The following is a 16,030-nucleotide window of genomic DNA, read 5'->3' as shown; positions in this document are numbered from 1 at the left end:
ACACACATACACACACACACACACATACACACTCTCTCTCCCTCTATCTCTCCCTCCCTCTCACATACTCAAACACAGGCCATATGACTGAGTCAAGCACAGTTTTTAGTTTGGAGCTGAGTTGAGATAAGGCTTTCTGGGAGACGTAGCCCGGTTGGACAGCATTCCATTTAGAAATAACCATGTGGGCTCTACTGCTGGAACTTTGTTTCACACTCTAAGAAACTTGGATAGTCAGGTCTGTGAGGTAGGCATGTTTTTGTTGTTATTTTGTCATTTTAATGTATGACTTTTTAAATATCTTTTAAAGGGGAAAACTATAAGTGTGTGTGTGTGTGTGTGTTTGGACATATAGGTGTCCCTGATGGCCATGTCTGCCCCTCGGTCGTCTGTGTTTACATTTGAGTCTACAGTACATTCCTCCCATGTGCTGCACTGGCTGGATGAGCAGCGCCGCCGGGACACGTTGTGTGATATCACGGTGGTGGTGGAAGGTCAGAGTTTCAGAGCCCACCGCTCAGTGCTGGCTTCTTGCAGCGAGTACTTCACCCAGAGGATCTCCTCCCTCACACAGCATGGAGCGGTCATTACTCTGCCACAAGAGGTGAGATGTCACCTCATGATGCCAGTTGAGAGGCACAGAGTAGACACACACAACACGAGCCAGGCCGCCTCACAACACAACAGTGTGTAAAAGTGAAGTGAGAAAAACGAGGAGGTTCATTTCCTCATCAAGTGTTTACAGTAAATAGGCTGACTGTTTGAAATTTCTTTTCTTTTTTTCAAATGCAATTTAGTCTAAAATCAGGACCTGTCACCTCAGAAACAACAATTTGTAAGTGCAGTTTGAATGGCAGTGTAATAACTAAATGTACTGCATCACTCTTACTACTTATCAAGATTAAAATGTTTGTAGGTCTTAGTGGTTTCCACTCTGCATCCAGTAGAGACATCCAAGCAGAACTAAATATAATTCCAATTGGGAAGGCTTCAAGAGCAGGGCTGAAGTTAGAGAAAAAATCCAATTAAATTAAAAGAAAGGTCACTTTTAGCCATGCTAATAAAGCTATTTTAATTACCCTTTATTAAAAAATGTTCTGTTATTCTACAAGTGCTGTGTTTCCTTTAAACATTTCATTTACTCTAACAAGATTCCTGAAATGAAACCAGCTGATAACTAAACTTCTTCAACTCAAACGGCAACAGCCACAGAAACTGGTTTCTTTGGTCACATGTTATTTGCTGCTGAGCCAGCACAGTCCTACTATCCTGGAATGTATGTCGCTAAACATTTGTAGTCAGATTATTTCTGTTGTTTTGTGTGCAAGATTATCTAGCAGCCTTTAGAATAAACTAGAGGATAGAAAGTGTTCATATGTGTCATTTGTCCTCTTACACAGGTGACAGCTGCCGCCTTTGAACCCCTGCTGAAGTTTGCCTACACATCCAAACTTCACTTTGGGAAAGACGATGTCTTAGACATACGCAACTCAGCTTCCATTCTTGGTTTCAGAGACTTAGACGAGGCATGTTTTGATTTCCTCCTCCCTAAGTTCTTTTCCAGCACCAAAGGCTCTAGCCCTTTTCCAAGAAAAACCTGTTGTAAGAAGAAATGCAAGACGCAATTATCAAAGGAAGACAGTACTATAATCTCTGACAATGTAATGTTGGATGAGAAAGACCCAGTAAAACCAGTTGCTGATTCACCATCTCAGCAGGAAGTGGTTTGGCTCTGCAACAAATCAGTGAACAGCAAAATAGGAAGTCAGAACAATGCAGGCACCCTTACACCTGTAGCTGAAGCGACAAATGACTATTTCATGCAGTGTCCAAAGTATCGAAGGCAGCTGGCATGCGGAAAGGAAGAGAAAAGACTGAACAATCCAGTAACAGCCATCAGGGATGACTGTGATCTCTCCTGCTCACCGCCCTCCAGTAGTGCCAACAGTAAGAATGAAACTGAATTCCCTGGAAGTTCAAACTCAAGTCCCACCAGACAGAGCAAAGAAGGGGCTGATGAGCCATGGAAAACTGATACACGTGACAAGAAAACAGAGGCTGCCATTGATATGGTTAAAGAGGAAAAAAATGAAAAGCTCGGAAAATGGAGTGAGAGGGAAAGTGATATGGCTATCGGGGAAGACATCAGCCAGACATCAGCCAGACACCAGCCAGACAGATTCAATGTCAAGCTAGTCTCCTCGGGGCTGGGTGAGAGGTCATCAGGGTTAATGTTGTACCATTGCCCCCAAAAGACCTCTAGTGAGGGCCCTGCAATCATGGGGTCAATAGGGCATGAGAGCTTTGTCATGGACTTTACAGAGGATAAGAAAACAAGGGACTCGGGTGTAATAGCTCCAGTTTTAACTGGTCAAAAATCAGAGGAACTGGTAGAAACTGAGTGGAAAAAGGCAGAAGAAGACAAATATTCTGGCTGGCTAGAAAGAGCCAAAGGAGGAAAAACAGCCAGCACGGAGGGGGAGAAAGCCAGCGAAAGGAGCACCAAGGAAAGGGAGGTGGCCGAGCACTTAGCCCAGGGGCTGGGGTCTGATTCAAGCTTGTCTCAGCTGAGTTTCCAGGACCCCGATGCGGGAAGTTCGTCTGATGCTGGGAGCAAACAGGCGCAAAGCACATCTTCAGACTGGCTGAACTTCAACATCAACCTCACTTCCACAAGCACTGGCTGTCCCTTCTTACAGGACCTGGACCAAAGAAAATGTTTATGGAAGGGAACAGAGCTGTCTGAATGCGAGGTGGCATCTCAGTCAGGTGTGTCGTCCCTCAACTCTGGGGAGGATGGAGACTCAGAGGCAGAAACAGAAGGAGACAGCGAGTCCTACACGAGAGAGAGGGCCAGACAGGTGAGTTATTCAAGTCTGCTAAGACTCTGCTCCATTCTCCTTTACTTCTGTCCTGCTGCCTCCTATGAGGTTCACCCTGTGCGGAAGTTACTGTGTGTCAACATGCGTCAGCAAACTCTTTCTGCACCTTACTGCACTATATTGGTTTTAGATAAGAAGGTACAGGTACAGGTACAAGTAGAGATGATGTGTGTGTGCATGTGGTTTGACCCTGTGCATTTGCCTTGCTAATTAGTTCAGAGTCCAGTTCAGCAGAAACTAACAGCTCAGCCTGTTGAGTTACCAATGACAACAGGCGACACAAATAACAGGTTTGAGGAACTTCCCGTCTGTGAGCAGTCTACAGTCATGTCAGCGGACTAAGAGTGATTTTATTTACACAAGATAAAAACACAACTTAAGATTACAACTGTTCCTGTAAACTGGTGTGTGTGCACTTCCTGTCACACACTGGCAGCAGCAATAACCCAGTGTAAACCCACCTCTGCTTTGAAAAGTTAACTCCTCGCTTGAGTTAATAATCAACAGCTTGGTAAAAATATAACTGACTGTTTGAACTCGATATGCATTTGACTTTTGCCTCACTTCACTTCCATTTGTCCATATAAAACATGCTGCACATGTGTTTTTGATCATTACATTACTGTACATTACATTTCATTTTTTTCTTTTTCCATGAATTGAATGATGTCCTAAGACTAGTTTCACTCACTGCAGGTTATCTGAATGCTTTCAGCCTCTCTTATTCAACATTTATACAACATACAACATACATTTCCATCAATCTAGGCTAGTTTCTATCAGGTACTGCCACCATTTCAACTACAGCGTAACTGTGTCTAACTGTTTCCCTGTCCGGGTGTGCTCAGGTGCAGTTGCCATTCTCTGTAGACTGGATTGTGGATCTGAGCAGAAATGACTTCCAGCAACTGCTGAAGCAACAGGTCTTTACACGTGAACAGCTGGAGTTTGTCCATGACATGAGGCGACGCAGCAAAAACCGACTCGCAGCTCAGCGATGCCGCAAGAGGAAACTGGACTGCATATACAATCTACAGTGTGAAATCAATAAGCTGGTAAAATAACAAAAACAAGTTTTTCTCTTTTTAATTTCTTTTAAATGCCTCCTCTTATTTACAGACGCGTTAATCAGACTGTGTGTGTGATGCTTGTGTGTGTTGCAGAAAACAGAGAGGGAGAAACTGCTCATGGAGAAGGGCCAGCTGAGCCAGATGAAGTTGAGAACATGTCACAGTGTCTCTGCCTTATGCCAGAGGGTCTGCAACGAAGCCAACCTGCAACCAGAGCAGCTCCAGGTGTTAGCCAAATACACCTCCCCAGACTGCCCTCTGTCCTCCTTCTTTCCTCACATAGACGCACTCCTATCGCATCCCGGGTTCCCACCACATCTCCGGGCTTCGCTCTCGGCCTGTTCTGTGGGCCTCGATGAACATATGGCCTCCGATGAGGGCTCGTCCAGCTCCAGTGGGAATACAGTGACAGGAGACAGTCAACATTGACTTTGGATGCACATCCAGCACACATGCTGTAGCTTTTTGTACCCATGGGATTCATCCTGTATCCAACGACATTACCACAGACTGAGCATTGAGTGCAGGTTGCAGAATAAAGCAGCTGCATACTTGTGTTACTATCATAGTATGATACTACATTTAGATAGGTAAGAGAAGGCTCTAATCAGCACATGTTTCAATTAACTCCTGCTCCTTTTTTTCTTATGTTGAGAGGTCACAAACACATTCCAGGTGTCCAGAACCAGTCTTTGATGACCTTCTGTAGCGAATGCTTCCAGCTTTGCAAATGACTTATCACAGTTTGTTTCTGGTTAAAGGTTAAAGGTACCCTATTATAAATCAATGCATCCAGGCTGCTGTTGAGAAGGATTTGAGCACTGAGACAATCACAACTTTAATCATAAATCAAAGGAACAAAGGTCTTGTAACGTCTTTCATGGTACCTCAGGACACACATACACATGTTTTATTCTTATGTATATATGAACTGTTTTTGTTGTTTTTATTTGTTTTTTGAAGAAAACATTTTTCGATACAGTTTAATAAGTTTAATTAACTAAGCTTCCTCAGGAAAATGCAGCATACAATACCTCTTGCAGACAGTGTTGGTTCAGCCCTCTCCATGTAGAGTGCAACACAAAACAGCATTTTGGGCCAAAGGAGACAGACAACTCAACAAATAGACTTGACACAGTGTGCCATGTTTACCTTCTGATGGTATGTCTGGCTGTCATATTTCAGGCTCAGTCATTGTGGTTGCCTGACCACTGTGACACAGCTCTTCTAGACTGCACACACCTCTCAGAGCTTTGCCTTGAATCACTAAAGCAGACCTCACAAATTTGTTTCAAGTGCTGTCCAAAGAGACGGCACATTAACGCACATTAGTTAAGCTTTTGTACGTGAACAAAGAGCACTTATAGCTGCTTCAAACTGTGGAATGGAAACAAGTCCCACTTTATGTGTCCTGTCCTGCGTTGTGGCAGGCATTGGATTTTTTATTTTTTTTATCGCATTGGAATAATAACGTGTTACTCACAACCTGATTATCTTGAACACCCTTATCTAAATTACTGTCAAGGGTCAGGTGAACAGTGTAGCAGTGTCTCATTACAGAATGCAGTACAAGCAGAGTTATGTCTATGTTTTGTGTCTCCTGTATGAACAGCACCATTATTTCTATTTGCTCTGTTCATCCCATTCATTACTCCATTTTTCTGTAGCTCTCACCTTTAACCTGTTTTCTCCTGCTTATAGTTGATATTTGCGACTCCTCATTCCTCACGATTAAGTTTCACTGTATAATATGTGCATCTATTTATTGATATGTGCATGGATTTATTTTTTGACTCATGATAATCACCACGGTGCAGCTGTTCTTAAAACGATATGTGTAAACTATGAAATGAATAATGCTGTAATTACACATTTATAAATCAGGTTTTGATGCTGAGTAACCACAATGTATTTTTAGTGATGGTTAGTGACACAAGAATGTTTTTCTGACTTCAGACGGCACAGTGAGTAAAAAGGACAGCATGGTAACACTGGTGCTTATATTGCCCTCTAGTGACAGTGTATGTTAATAGAGCTGTATAGATTTCTACCGTGTGCTGCACAAACTGCTTTTCTACCGCCTTCCTTTATTTTCAGTGCACAAAATTCACTGTATCTTTCGATGACAATGTCCAAATGGATGCTTGTTGATTTTTTTTAAGTAAAAGTGAAACAAAACAGTAAATCTTTCTCAACATATAAAGATGATTGTAGTAGTATTATTGAAAAACCATCAGTAAGGTTAATGAGATGTAAAATCTGCCAGTGTTCAGTGTGAGTGATAAATTGTGGAGCTCACGAGGTCTTCAGAGGACTCATCTTTCAACCTGGACAGATATATTAATGATTTAATGCCGCACTTAAGTCTTTCATGTTCCTCCCTCCTGAATCTGAGTCACTCTCTCCTACTCCTCTCTGTTTTAATTTACTTTCCCACTTTCTCTTTCTTCTCACTCCCTCCTCACTCCTTGTTCTCCCTCTCTCCAGAGGCTATTTTAATTAGCAGACACTGATGTTTCAACTCTTAATTTTCTTTTATGTGAGCAAACATGGCGTAATAAAACTATACTAAGGTCGGTAAATCACATTAATCATTCAGTCATTCTCACCGGCTCTTCGTGCCATCATCGTAAAGACAGAATTAAAGGAAGATCTACTTAGCCTAATAGATTTTGGCATGGGGGAGTGGGAACTGAGAGAGTCTCAGGTCTCAGGGCTTATAGAGGAGAAAGTCACCCTAATGGAGGAGGTCATTTTCTTTGGAAGGCATGTGTTGGTGTTCACACACAGTCGTTAGGTTTCAAATCCAGTTATTCTCAAGTGGCTGCACTTGTGTGTGTGTCTGTGAGAGAGAGAAATTTGTGTGTGTGTGTGTGTGTGTCTATGTGGTTTTTCTGTAGAAATGAGACATCTTGTATGAGTCAGTGCTGGTGATACGTCACCTTATTTGACCACAAGTTCTATATCTGTAATTCAAAATAAAGGAGAAGTTAGTAAATTAATGGCAACAGAAATAATAATAATAAAAAAAGGTTGTTTCCAGTCAGTCAGTCATCCATACCTTTACTTATAAATTTTCAAGCTAAAGGGAATATTATAAAACGCCTGCCATGCTCCTAATTTGACAACAGATGGCACCACATGAGCAATCACTGACGGCGAGAGCAGGGCGAAAGAAGCTTGATCAAATCAGATCAAGTCTCCTCTGTCATCTTGAGTTCTTGTTGCTGAATTATGTAACTTTCCAAAGACTCTGTTGAGTCTGCGTGTGATTAAACTGGCTGAATGTGTTCTGATTTAACAGACAGTTATCAGTTATAATCTGTGTGAATACCGTCTGGGAAATATTTCAAAGGAGGTTGAGAGTGACCCACTTGATGTTCCTGCTTCTGTTTACCTGCATGCGCTCCTTCGTGAGCTGTCTGTAACCTTTTGTTGCTGCAAGATTGAAGCACCGCTTTTCTTCCATCTCATTTTCTTACTAACTGATCAGCCCCCCCACCCACCCTCCCTCTCTCTCTCTCTCTCTCTCTCTCTCTCTCTTTCTCTCTGAGAGTATATGTGGGTGTTTTCAGTAGGTGGTTCTCTGGCAGAGCCTGAGAACTACAGCGAACACAATATGTTGAGCTCATAATCTCAGTAATGAATAGTTAGATCTGTGCCAGCTGTTGTCATAGGAAGAGTTAACAGACCAAAACTTTGGAGAATTTTCCACCAGAATGCAGTTTAATTCTATTGTTTCATTTTCAATTACGTCTCCTGAAATGTAAATACCACCCCTCACAACTTCATCAAGCTGAAGAACATTGCTAAAGCCGGGAATGATCTGAGTGTCTTAGACCATGTACAAATGATTTATATCTTTCAGATGCTGCTTGATGAATTTCAGATGACAAACTCCCTCCAAAGTGGTTATACGACGTCTTCTTGTATCGGATGATTTGATGCGTTGTTTTGATGGGTGGTGATGTCTTAATGTGAGCCAAGAGCAGACGACCAAATCTAATCCCTCAGGCAGAGAATAATCCACATGGTCATGTGGCTCCCTAATGAGAACCTGAAAGTCCTGGATCAGCCTTAGGACTCACACACACACACACACACACACACACACACACACACACACACACACACACACACATTTCTCAGTATAAACCAATAACATTTGGAAGCTGATTCACTGTCTCTTACAGTGATTTGTGAAGCTTGAAGGCTATAAAATAGTTTGTTCCAGGTAAAAGGTTAAATGAGTGAAAAACAAAATCGGGAACATGTGTGAGATGAGTTCATTTATTTTTTTTCCTCATTTGTGTGTGTGTGTGTGTGTGTGTGTGTGTGCGTGTGTGTGTGCCTGAATGTGTGTTGTGCTGAGTTCAAATCAGTTCTAACATCTACAGTGTGACACCATGCGTGATGTCATCAACATCCTCATAGCACTATGAAATTGTAATTTCATGTTGACGTCTATAAGTCCCTAATGTGCATGGTGCTGTGTCACCAAGAAGTCACACAATAGCACATGACGCTGTTGTTAACATGCTTACAAACACTGTTGAAGCACTGCTGATTAACAGCAACCCAAAGAAACAATGTGACATATGCATGTCAATATACGCTTGTACACTACTGTATGTGTGTCAATGGGAACAGGCCATGCAACTTTATGATTTTATCCCACTTTGGCACATTGTATAATCAGGGACTTTGAAGTGAGTTTAACTACCTTGCCTTTTTTTTACAAAAGACACTACTATCAAGTAAAACAGAGGTGCAGGGTCAGGACAACTTCACACAATGCAATCAGAGTCAGCATGTTGGGCGACCAATAAAAGTGCTGCATCTGTGGGCGTGCAGTCGAGCCCGTGCACGGTTTATATAATGTGCTGTACACACTGTATGTGAATCAGAGATATGTGGCAGTGGACATATAAAAGAAAAGAAAAAAAACATGTAGCTGTGTTGAGAGAGCACCAGGGTTTTTTTTTAAGGATGAGGAACAATAATGGAGGCTGGAGTGGAGTGGGAGAGGAGAAAAGACGAGGTAAAAAAAGCAACAAGGACATGTAGGGTGGAAAAAAAAACGGCGTGTACGTGCGTGTATGCGCGTGTGCGTTTGTGTCTGTATGGTTGTGAGCACAGCGAGAAATAGCTTCACAGAGACATTAGAGGATACCCATAAAAAAAGACTTGATCTAGTTACCATGGATACAGAGGGTTCGGCTCTGGCATGTCAACTCGTGAGAATGTCCAGTTTACATCCAGACAGATCAACACAATTCTCCCTCTGATGAAGAAATAAACGCACAAACATTCTTGCCAATCCTGACAACCAAAAAGAAAAAGCAGAAAGCACCGTGTTCAGATGTTGCAGCCAAACATTAGTAGTAGTGATGAGAGCAAACTTCAGACAGAAGGATGACCGCCCTCTCTTCAATTAACAAGCAAACGTCTGACAAGCCTTTTGTCACAAATCGGCTCAGGGAATGGAAAAGAGTCATTTATTGAAACTAAGGATAGCACAAATAAACAATGGAGTGTGTCTGAGCAATGCAACCATTGTGCTGTGGAGGTCTCGAGAGTGCAAAACAAAGGAAAGTGACGTAAAGTGTGTGTGAGCTGTAGGAAGGGAGAGACAGTAGGAAGCACATGAGCCAGCTTTTGTAGCCCGAGGGCCCAGGTCAGCTCCATCAGCAGACAACCCTCCCATGTCAGAGATTGGACAGGGCTACCTCCAAGACAGTGGGAGGGAGGGGTGTCACGCCTTTCATCACTTATACCTGAACTACTGCTGTGGAACAGCACACAGGGCAATAAAGACTGTTTATGAAAAGACTGTCATGTTGATGCCACACTGACTTGTAATCAGGTGAATGGTGCCTGGTGTTTGTATGCCTGACTCCTAACTCCAAAGTATATCACACTTTATGGCACAAAGTCACACACCACCAACTATTTGACTGATTTTGGTGAATCATATTTTATGGAGAAAACGTTTTCTGCTTTTTCCTCTGATGTCCTCCAGCTGCTCAACTCTCTGTGATTTACAGAGTTTCCTAATGAACAGTAAACTGTTCTGAACTAACGTTAGCTCAGTTTGTTAGCACGAGGGGTGTGTGTTAGTGTTTGGACCACAATCGTTTTGGACCACCAGAAAGAGGAGGGTTGCAGGAGAATGCTGCTGGTGTCATGCCAGAACTGGAGCTGGGCAAGTGGGCAATGTAGCTGGACACATCAACATCTATTGACATAATAGCAGAGGTGAAGAGACCGAAAAAGACATTAGAAGAAGACAGAAGAAGCTAAGTTTAGTGGTTGGTGAGAGCTTGGTGACATAACAGGCTTAAAGACAGACGCAGAGCTGGGCTTCTTATTGTTGGACTTGTCAGTAATATTAACTGGCTGCTACTGTATGTCTTGTGTTGTTGCACTTGTTTGGTGTGTGGCTTGTTTTTGATCATAAGTCATGTAATCACAACAAATACATGTGTACAGCTGAAGATATTTACCACAGTAGTAGAACACTGGGGGGTGCTAAATCGCAAAAATGTTTGATTGTTTTTTAACTTTTATTTATATGTATCCACATATGTTTTGCATTTTCTATTTTCTTCATTTACTTTTCAACCTGTCTCTAGTGTTCCCTGTATAACACTTCTTTTCTTAGCAACGTCTCACCTCGACCAAGTTTTTGCTGTGAATATACATCGTTGCTTAAATGGCCTGATTAAATAAGGCTTACACAATAGTCAGTTGTAGGTAAATATTTAGAGCAGAATAACATAATACATAAACCAGCATTACAATCAAACATTACAAAAAGCTTCCTATAAATAAATTAAAATCATAATAATAAAAAAAAAGCAATGCATGTGCAAAATCACATAATTACACAATACAAGTGTGTGATCCACTGAAAGTGATCAATACTGCTTTCTTTGGCTCTGGCAGACTTAACAGTAAAGGAAGCCTGCATGTATCCCACACTGTTTTTGTCACCAAGTGTGTGTGTGGAAGTATGAAGGTAAATAGTTGGAGAACAGCAACACAATCATATGCTGGAGTGTCCTTTTCCGAGTCAGATGTTATCAGAAGAGGATATAATCTTGACACAAAAGGTGACTGTTGGCAGTTTGCTATCTGAAATAATGATGCCAAAGAGCATGAACAAGGGCGGTATACTTGTTTGTCTGCAGGGAACTCACAGTAAGGCTCGTTACCAAAACTCTGTTAAATAAATGTGCAACTCCTGAGTCCATGTGATTTTAGTTTGCGAGCTCTGGTTTGCTTGTAATTGAGCACTGAGATCACAAACATTCAACAGGCTAGCTCTGGTTTGGTGCTGAAGAAGCCAAACCGTAACACCAGTAAGGCTTAGGAAGGCCGTGCCGTGCACCCGTCCCTCTTTGTCCTACTGTGTCTCCGTTCTGTTCGGTCCTACCATCGTTCCGTCGCTTCATTATTTGAAGCAGCCAGAGCAGCTCATTTGTCTTTTGGAGTCGAGCTGAGGTGAGATGGTGTCCGGTACCACGCTTTTCAGGATGTCATTCTCTGTGGCCATGATGTGCTTGACCAGGAAGTTTGCAGCTTCGCTGATGTTGAGATTGTCCTAAAGTGGAGAGAAACCGCAGTTATGTATGGCTCTGGGATTAGCTTGAACTTTTATGTTTCACGTTCAAAATGTGAGTACCTCCATGTGAACAACACAATGTGTGTAGTTCATACGAATGCTGTAAACATGTTTTGCTGCTACTTAAAGGAGGATGTAGTATGTTTGTTTGCCAAACCAACCTCTGACCCCTCTGAGCTGAACGTGCACTGTGGAACCGTTCACCTTTCAGAATGTTGAGTCTTGGTGCCACCAGAATAGCAGCACACTTATGCTGCTGCAACACATGAGTGTCAACAGAGGATGTGTGAATGAAGACAACTTTTGTAGAATTTATAGCTATGTGTTAGTGCTGCACAGTTATTGGATCATCTTATTTCCTATTATTATTTTATAACTGTGTTTTAAATCCTAGTCAAGATCTCCGTTTCAGAGCATATCATAAAAAACTATTGGAAACTATCCGATGCACAAACTACCAAGCTTTTTCTTATTTCCATGTAATTCGACTGCCGTGAGAAGAACGTGACATCTTTCATTTTAATGTTAAAAAAAAAGTTTGTTGAAGATTTAAACCATTTTGCAGCCTCATGATCATCACAATGTGTGACTGAGCAGACACAAAACATGTGATGAGCTCAAATAGCTTTTTAGATTGACTAACTTTTCTTTGATTGGAAGAAAATTTGGATTTTTACGGTATTTTTAACTTCAATAACTTGTCCTGACCCTGCTCTGTAAATTTATCTCACAGGGCCACTTTCCACGAGGATATGAAATTCCAGGTGGCTCTGTGGGGATGTTTTTCACTGACTGAAGTGACCTGAGTGGGAGACGATCAGCCACTCTCTGCAAATGGGCTACACTCTGAACCATTCATTGTCATGCTGATGATTAGAGCAAACATTTTGGGAAATGCTCGAATTTGCATTCTTGCTGAGAGTTACATGAGATGATGGATCTCACTGTCCTATCAGTCTGTTCAATATGAAGCTACATTAGCTAGTTTAGCATAAAGATGGCAAACTGGGGGAAACAGCTGACCTGTCCAAAGACATTAAATCCACCTACCAACACCTTTAAAGATCACTAAGCTTTACTAGAAATACAATAATGTCACACTATACTCTATGTCCATACTCAATGCATCTACAGTAAAAGGTATTTGCCAGTTGGTCACTAGTCTACAAACAAGAAAGTATGTTTGCACTACAGTAGAGGCTTCTACTACTAGCTGAGATATTAAAGTGTGATTGATCTTCTCATCTAACTCTCTTTCCCAAAATGGCCAAAAAAAACCCAAACCAAAACATATTTGACTAAAAATCTTCCAGGAATACATTTCAAGCCAACAAGAATACCTCAACCACGCTCTGGTCTCACCTTAGCAGAGGTCTGAAACCAACCGATGAAGCCGTGGTCCTTGCAGAACTGGTCCATTTTGACGCCGTTATTGGCCATCTCCATGCCCTGGTCACACTTGTTAGCCAGCAGCACAGTAGCGATGCTCTGTCCATCAGCCAGCATCAGTTTAGAGTCCAGGTCCTCTTTCCACTTTATGACGGCCTCGAAGGTCGTGTGACGTGACACATCGAACACGATGAAGGCTCCCATGGCTTCACGGTAGTACACTCGTGTCATGTTTCCAAAACGTTCCTGACCTGTAAGGAACACACACACACACACACACACATATACCTTCATAACCGTGGCAACATTGTGGTTCCCAGCCATCAGCCTGATGAGAGATTCTCATTGTTTTCCTGCATTTCTTGCTAAAACAACTCATGCAGCGGGCATTAGGATTGCAGTTAGCAGTGCCTGCATTCCCGTGAAACAGCACATTCCTGTGGACTTACTGTCACGTTGCACTTAACCAGATGCTCAATGCGACTGCTTGTTCCTGCAGATAATAGGCCTACTTAAATTAAACCTGTAATTTGCCCCGACCTGTTATGAAAATAAACTTTGACCCAGACTATGACCATACAATATATCTGTGATAATATAAGTGAATTGTATATCTATCTATCTATCTATCTATCTATCTATCTATCTATCTATCTATTCTGGAATGAAAATGAGGTGCTTGAGGAGCCGCTGTCAACATGCCATTCCCCAGTGGTGTGTGTTCTGCTATCTAATATGAGTGTATTGCTTCAAAACTAAGCGTGTAGGCGTATGCATCCTGCTTGTTTTACATAGCATGCCCTCTCAGCAGAAAAGTTTACATTGTTGATAAATATTAATGCGTGAGAATCCACTTTTGGCTTTCCTAGACAAGGACAAAATGCTTCCATTTCAGAACTTCCCCTTTTGTACAGAAAAATGTGCGAAGGAGTTACATCACTGCATCCGTGTGACGGACAGACACACACATGGACGTTACTCGACACGCTGTCATTCATTAAGCGGCGATTTAAAAGCTTCAAAGTACAACATGTTAAATTTATCACTCCAAAGCAGGATTTCTCAGTCCACACATGATCTGTACTCTTAAGTTTCAAGCAGGTAGATGAGCAGCTGTGACCTACAATCAAATTTAAATCCAAATGAACCACTTAAAGCGTGTGTGTGTGTGTGTGTGTGTGTGTGAGTGACTGAGTAATGATGTTTTTATTTAGGCTACAATGACACTCCTGTGACTGGCCTTGAAATCTCCCTCACATGGGCACAATCACATGATGCACAATCATACCTTGAATGAGTGACAGATTGACAGTGTGCTGGTCTTTACTAAGCAACACTCTGTGTGTTTGTGTGTGTGTGTGTGTGTGTCTTTGTGTCTGATAGCAGCTTCCTGCGGTGACAGTGAATCTTTGAGATATGAATGTTTCATAAGCGATAACAGTCATGCTTCTTGGTAAGTCTGAAGAAACATCTTATCTCTCCAAACCATCAGTAATTCAGGAACTATGACAAAGAAATATTTGGACTTTTTTCATTTAAAGTATGAAAGTGTTCCTTCTTTTGGCAGAAAATACCTTCAATTTAATATAATAAACTAATAAACTACATTAGACCCAGATGGTTTACTTTGACTTTCTGTTGTTGTAGTAGTAGATGATAAATCAAGAAAACAAAAATATAATCAGCTCCCTTCACTGTCCCACCTGCAATGTCCCACAGCTGAAGCCGGACAGTCTCAGAGTCCCAGTTTAACACCTTCAGGGCGAAGTCCACTCCGATGGTGGCCCTGTAGTTAGTGGAGTAGGTCTGGTGGACGTAGCGCCTGATGATGGACGTCTTCCCGACCCCCAGGTCCCCGATAACCAGCACCTTGTACAGGTGCTCCTTCCGCAGGCCCTGCATGCCGTTGGAGTGTGATGAGTGATTGGTCATTCCAGACGCAGCAGCTTTCAGCAACTTTGGCTCGGTGCTGCTGAGTGAGGGTTTGTGCCCCTGATCCCGTGTGTGTCTCCCTCTTCGTACTGGGTTTAGGAACCGCCCTCTCTGTGGGGAAGTGTGTGATCTGCTCAGGCGCTGCGCTCGGGCACTTGTGACCTCGCTTCGTCACGGCCCCCTTTCAGACACAATGCGATTTTGCGGCATGCTCGCTGCTGGCCAGAGTTTAGCGCACCGGCGGTGCTGTGTGCCGCGCATTATGCGCCGCGGCGAGCCATTGGAGATAATGTGTGACAGAGCGCAGTGCTGCCGTTGTTGCGCTGTATCTGAAAGGGCTATCACAAGTTATAATGCAAATTAAGTTGTAATATCAGTTATTTATGTTAATGTAAAAACTTCTCACACTGTAAAAATAGTAAGATAGAGTGTTTTCCATCTGGTTATTGAGATACATTTGTACAAAATATGTACAAATCTGTATCTGATTCACATTTATCAACACACCTAGGTAATAAGCTATAATGTGCATTTATATCAGACAGTGTCGACTATGTAACAGCATATACCACCATCACATTTCAAGGATAAACAATGAGATGGCCCCCTGAGGTCTTTGCTCTCTCCCTGGGCTCATGAAAGCTATTACACTCTAACTATGAATAAACTTTGCCCACCACCTTGTGAATATTAATTTCACTAAGCCTTGAATCTTGGACTACAAATTATGAGGTAGGAAATGACATCAAATGTTATTTAATAAAGAGTGCCCTAGAAACCCTATTTCCTATTAGGTTTATTAATTATCGCACTGTGATTTGACACAATTATCTTCTTATTTAGAAAAAGGTTCACAAGTTACATGGAGTCAGGAAGTGTTAAAAATAACTGCACCAAGTCTGAGCATTCAAAAGGAAACGTGACTCCTTTAAAAGATGATAAACACCCAGCTTATAAAAGTGTGTCATAGGAATGTGAGTTATCCACCAAAAAGAAACCACTTATTCTAAAAGTAAAGACATGTGTGATACACAATTATGTCATTTGTCACTTTGAGACTTTTTTCTTCCAGTTTTCTCCTTTTCATTTTTCATAGTGAGATAGTTTCATCCCTGCAAGTGCAATGAAAG

The 16,030-nt window shown here is 42.0% G+C and overlaps 2 protein-coding genes across 3 annotated transcripts; one reads left to right on the top strand and one right to left on the bottom strand.

Annotated features, from left to right (window-relative positions):
* Nucleotides 1-25: 25 nt before the first annotated feature.
* Nucleotides 26-6,250, top strand: bach1b (BTB and CNC homology 1, basic leucine zipper transcription factor 1 b). 2 transcript variants are annotated; one of them, XM_027273242.1, is made up of 5 exons: nt 26-238; nt 356-604; nt 1,401-2,861; nt 3,731-3,937; nt 4,046-6,250. In XM_027273242.1, the coding sequence occupies exons 2-5, from the start codon at nt 365-367 to the stop codon at nt 4,379-4,381; spliced, it is 2,244 nt and encodes a 747-aa protein (XP_027129043.1). In that variant the 5' UTR covers nt 26-238; nt 356-364; the 3' UTR covers nt 4,382-6,250. The 2 variants fall into 2 exon arrangements, with proteins under 2 accessions (XP_027129043.1, XP_027129042.1); XM_027273241.1 differs by having other exon boundaries at nt 27-247.
* Nucleotides 6,251-8,272: 2,022 nt separating this feature from the next.
* On the bottom strand, nt 8,273-15,041 carry rab38b (RAB38b, member of RAS oncogene family). Its single transcript, XM_027273244.1, has 3 exons — nt 14,672-15,041; nt 12,942-13,219; nt 8,273-11,558 (listed from the first exon to the last, which is right to left on the bottom strand). Exons 1-3 carry the CDS (start codon nt 14,898-14,900, stop codon nt 11,409-11,411), a joined length of 657 nt encoding a protein of 218 aa, XP_027129045.1. The 5' UTR covers nt 14,901-15,041; the 3' UTR covers nt 8,273-11,408.
* Between the last annotated feature and the right edge of the window lie 989 nt (nt 15,042-16,030).

This window comes from Larimichthys crocea, chromosome XXII (genome assembly GCF_000972845.2).
Source record: "Larimichthys crocea isolate SSNF chromosome XXII, L_crocea_2.0, whole genome shotgun sequence".
In the NCBI taxonomy this organism is placed as follows: domain Eukaryota; kingdom Metazoa; phylum Chordata; class Actinopteri; family Sciaenidae; genus Larimichthys; species Larimichthys crocea.
The sequence above is the reverse complement of the archived record's forward strand: the minus strand, read 5'-3'. Positions and strand labels throughout refer to the sequence as shown.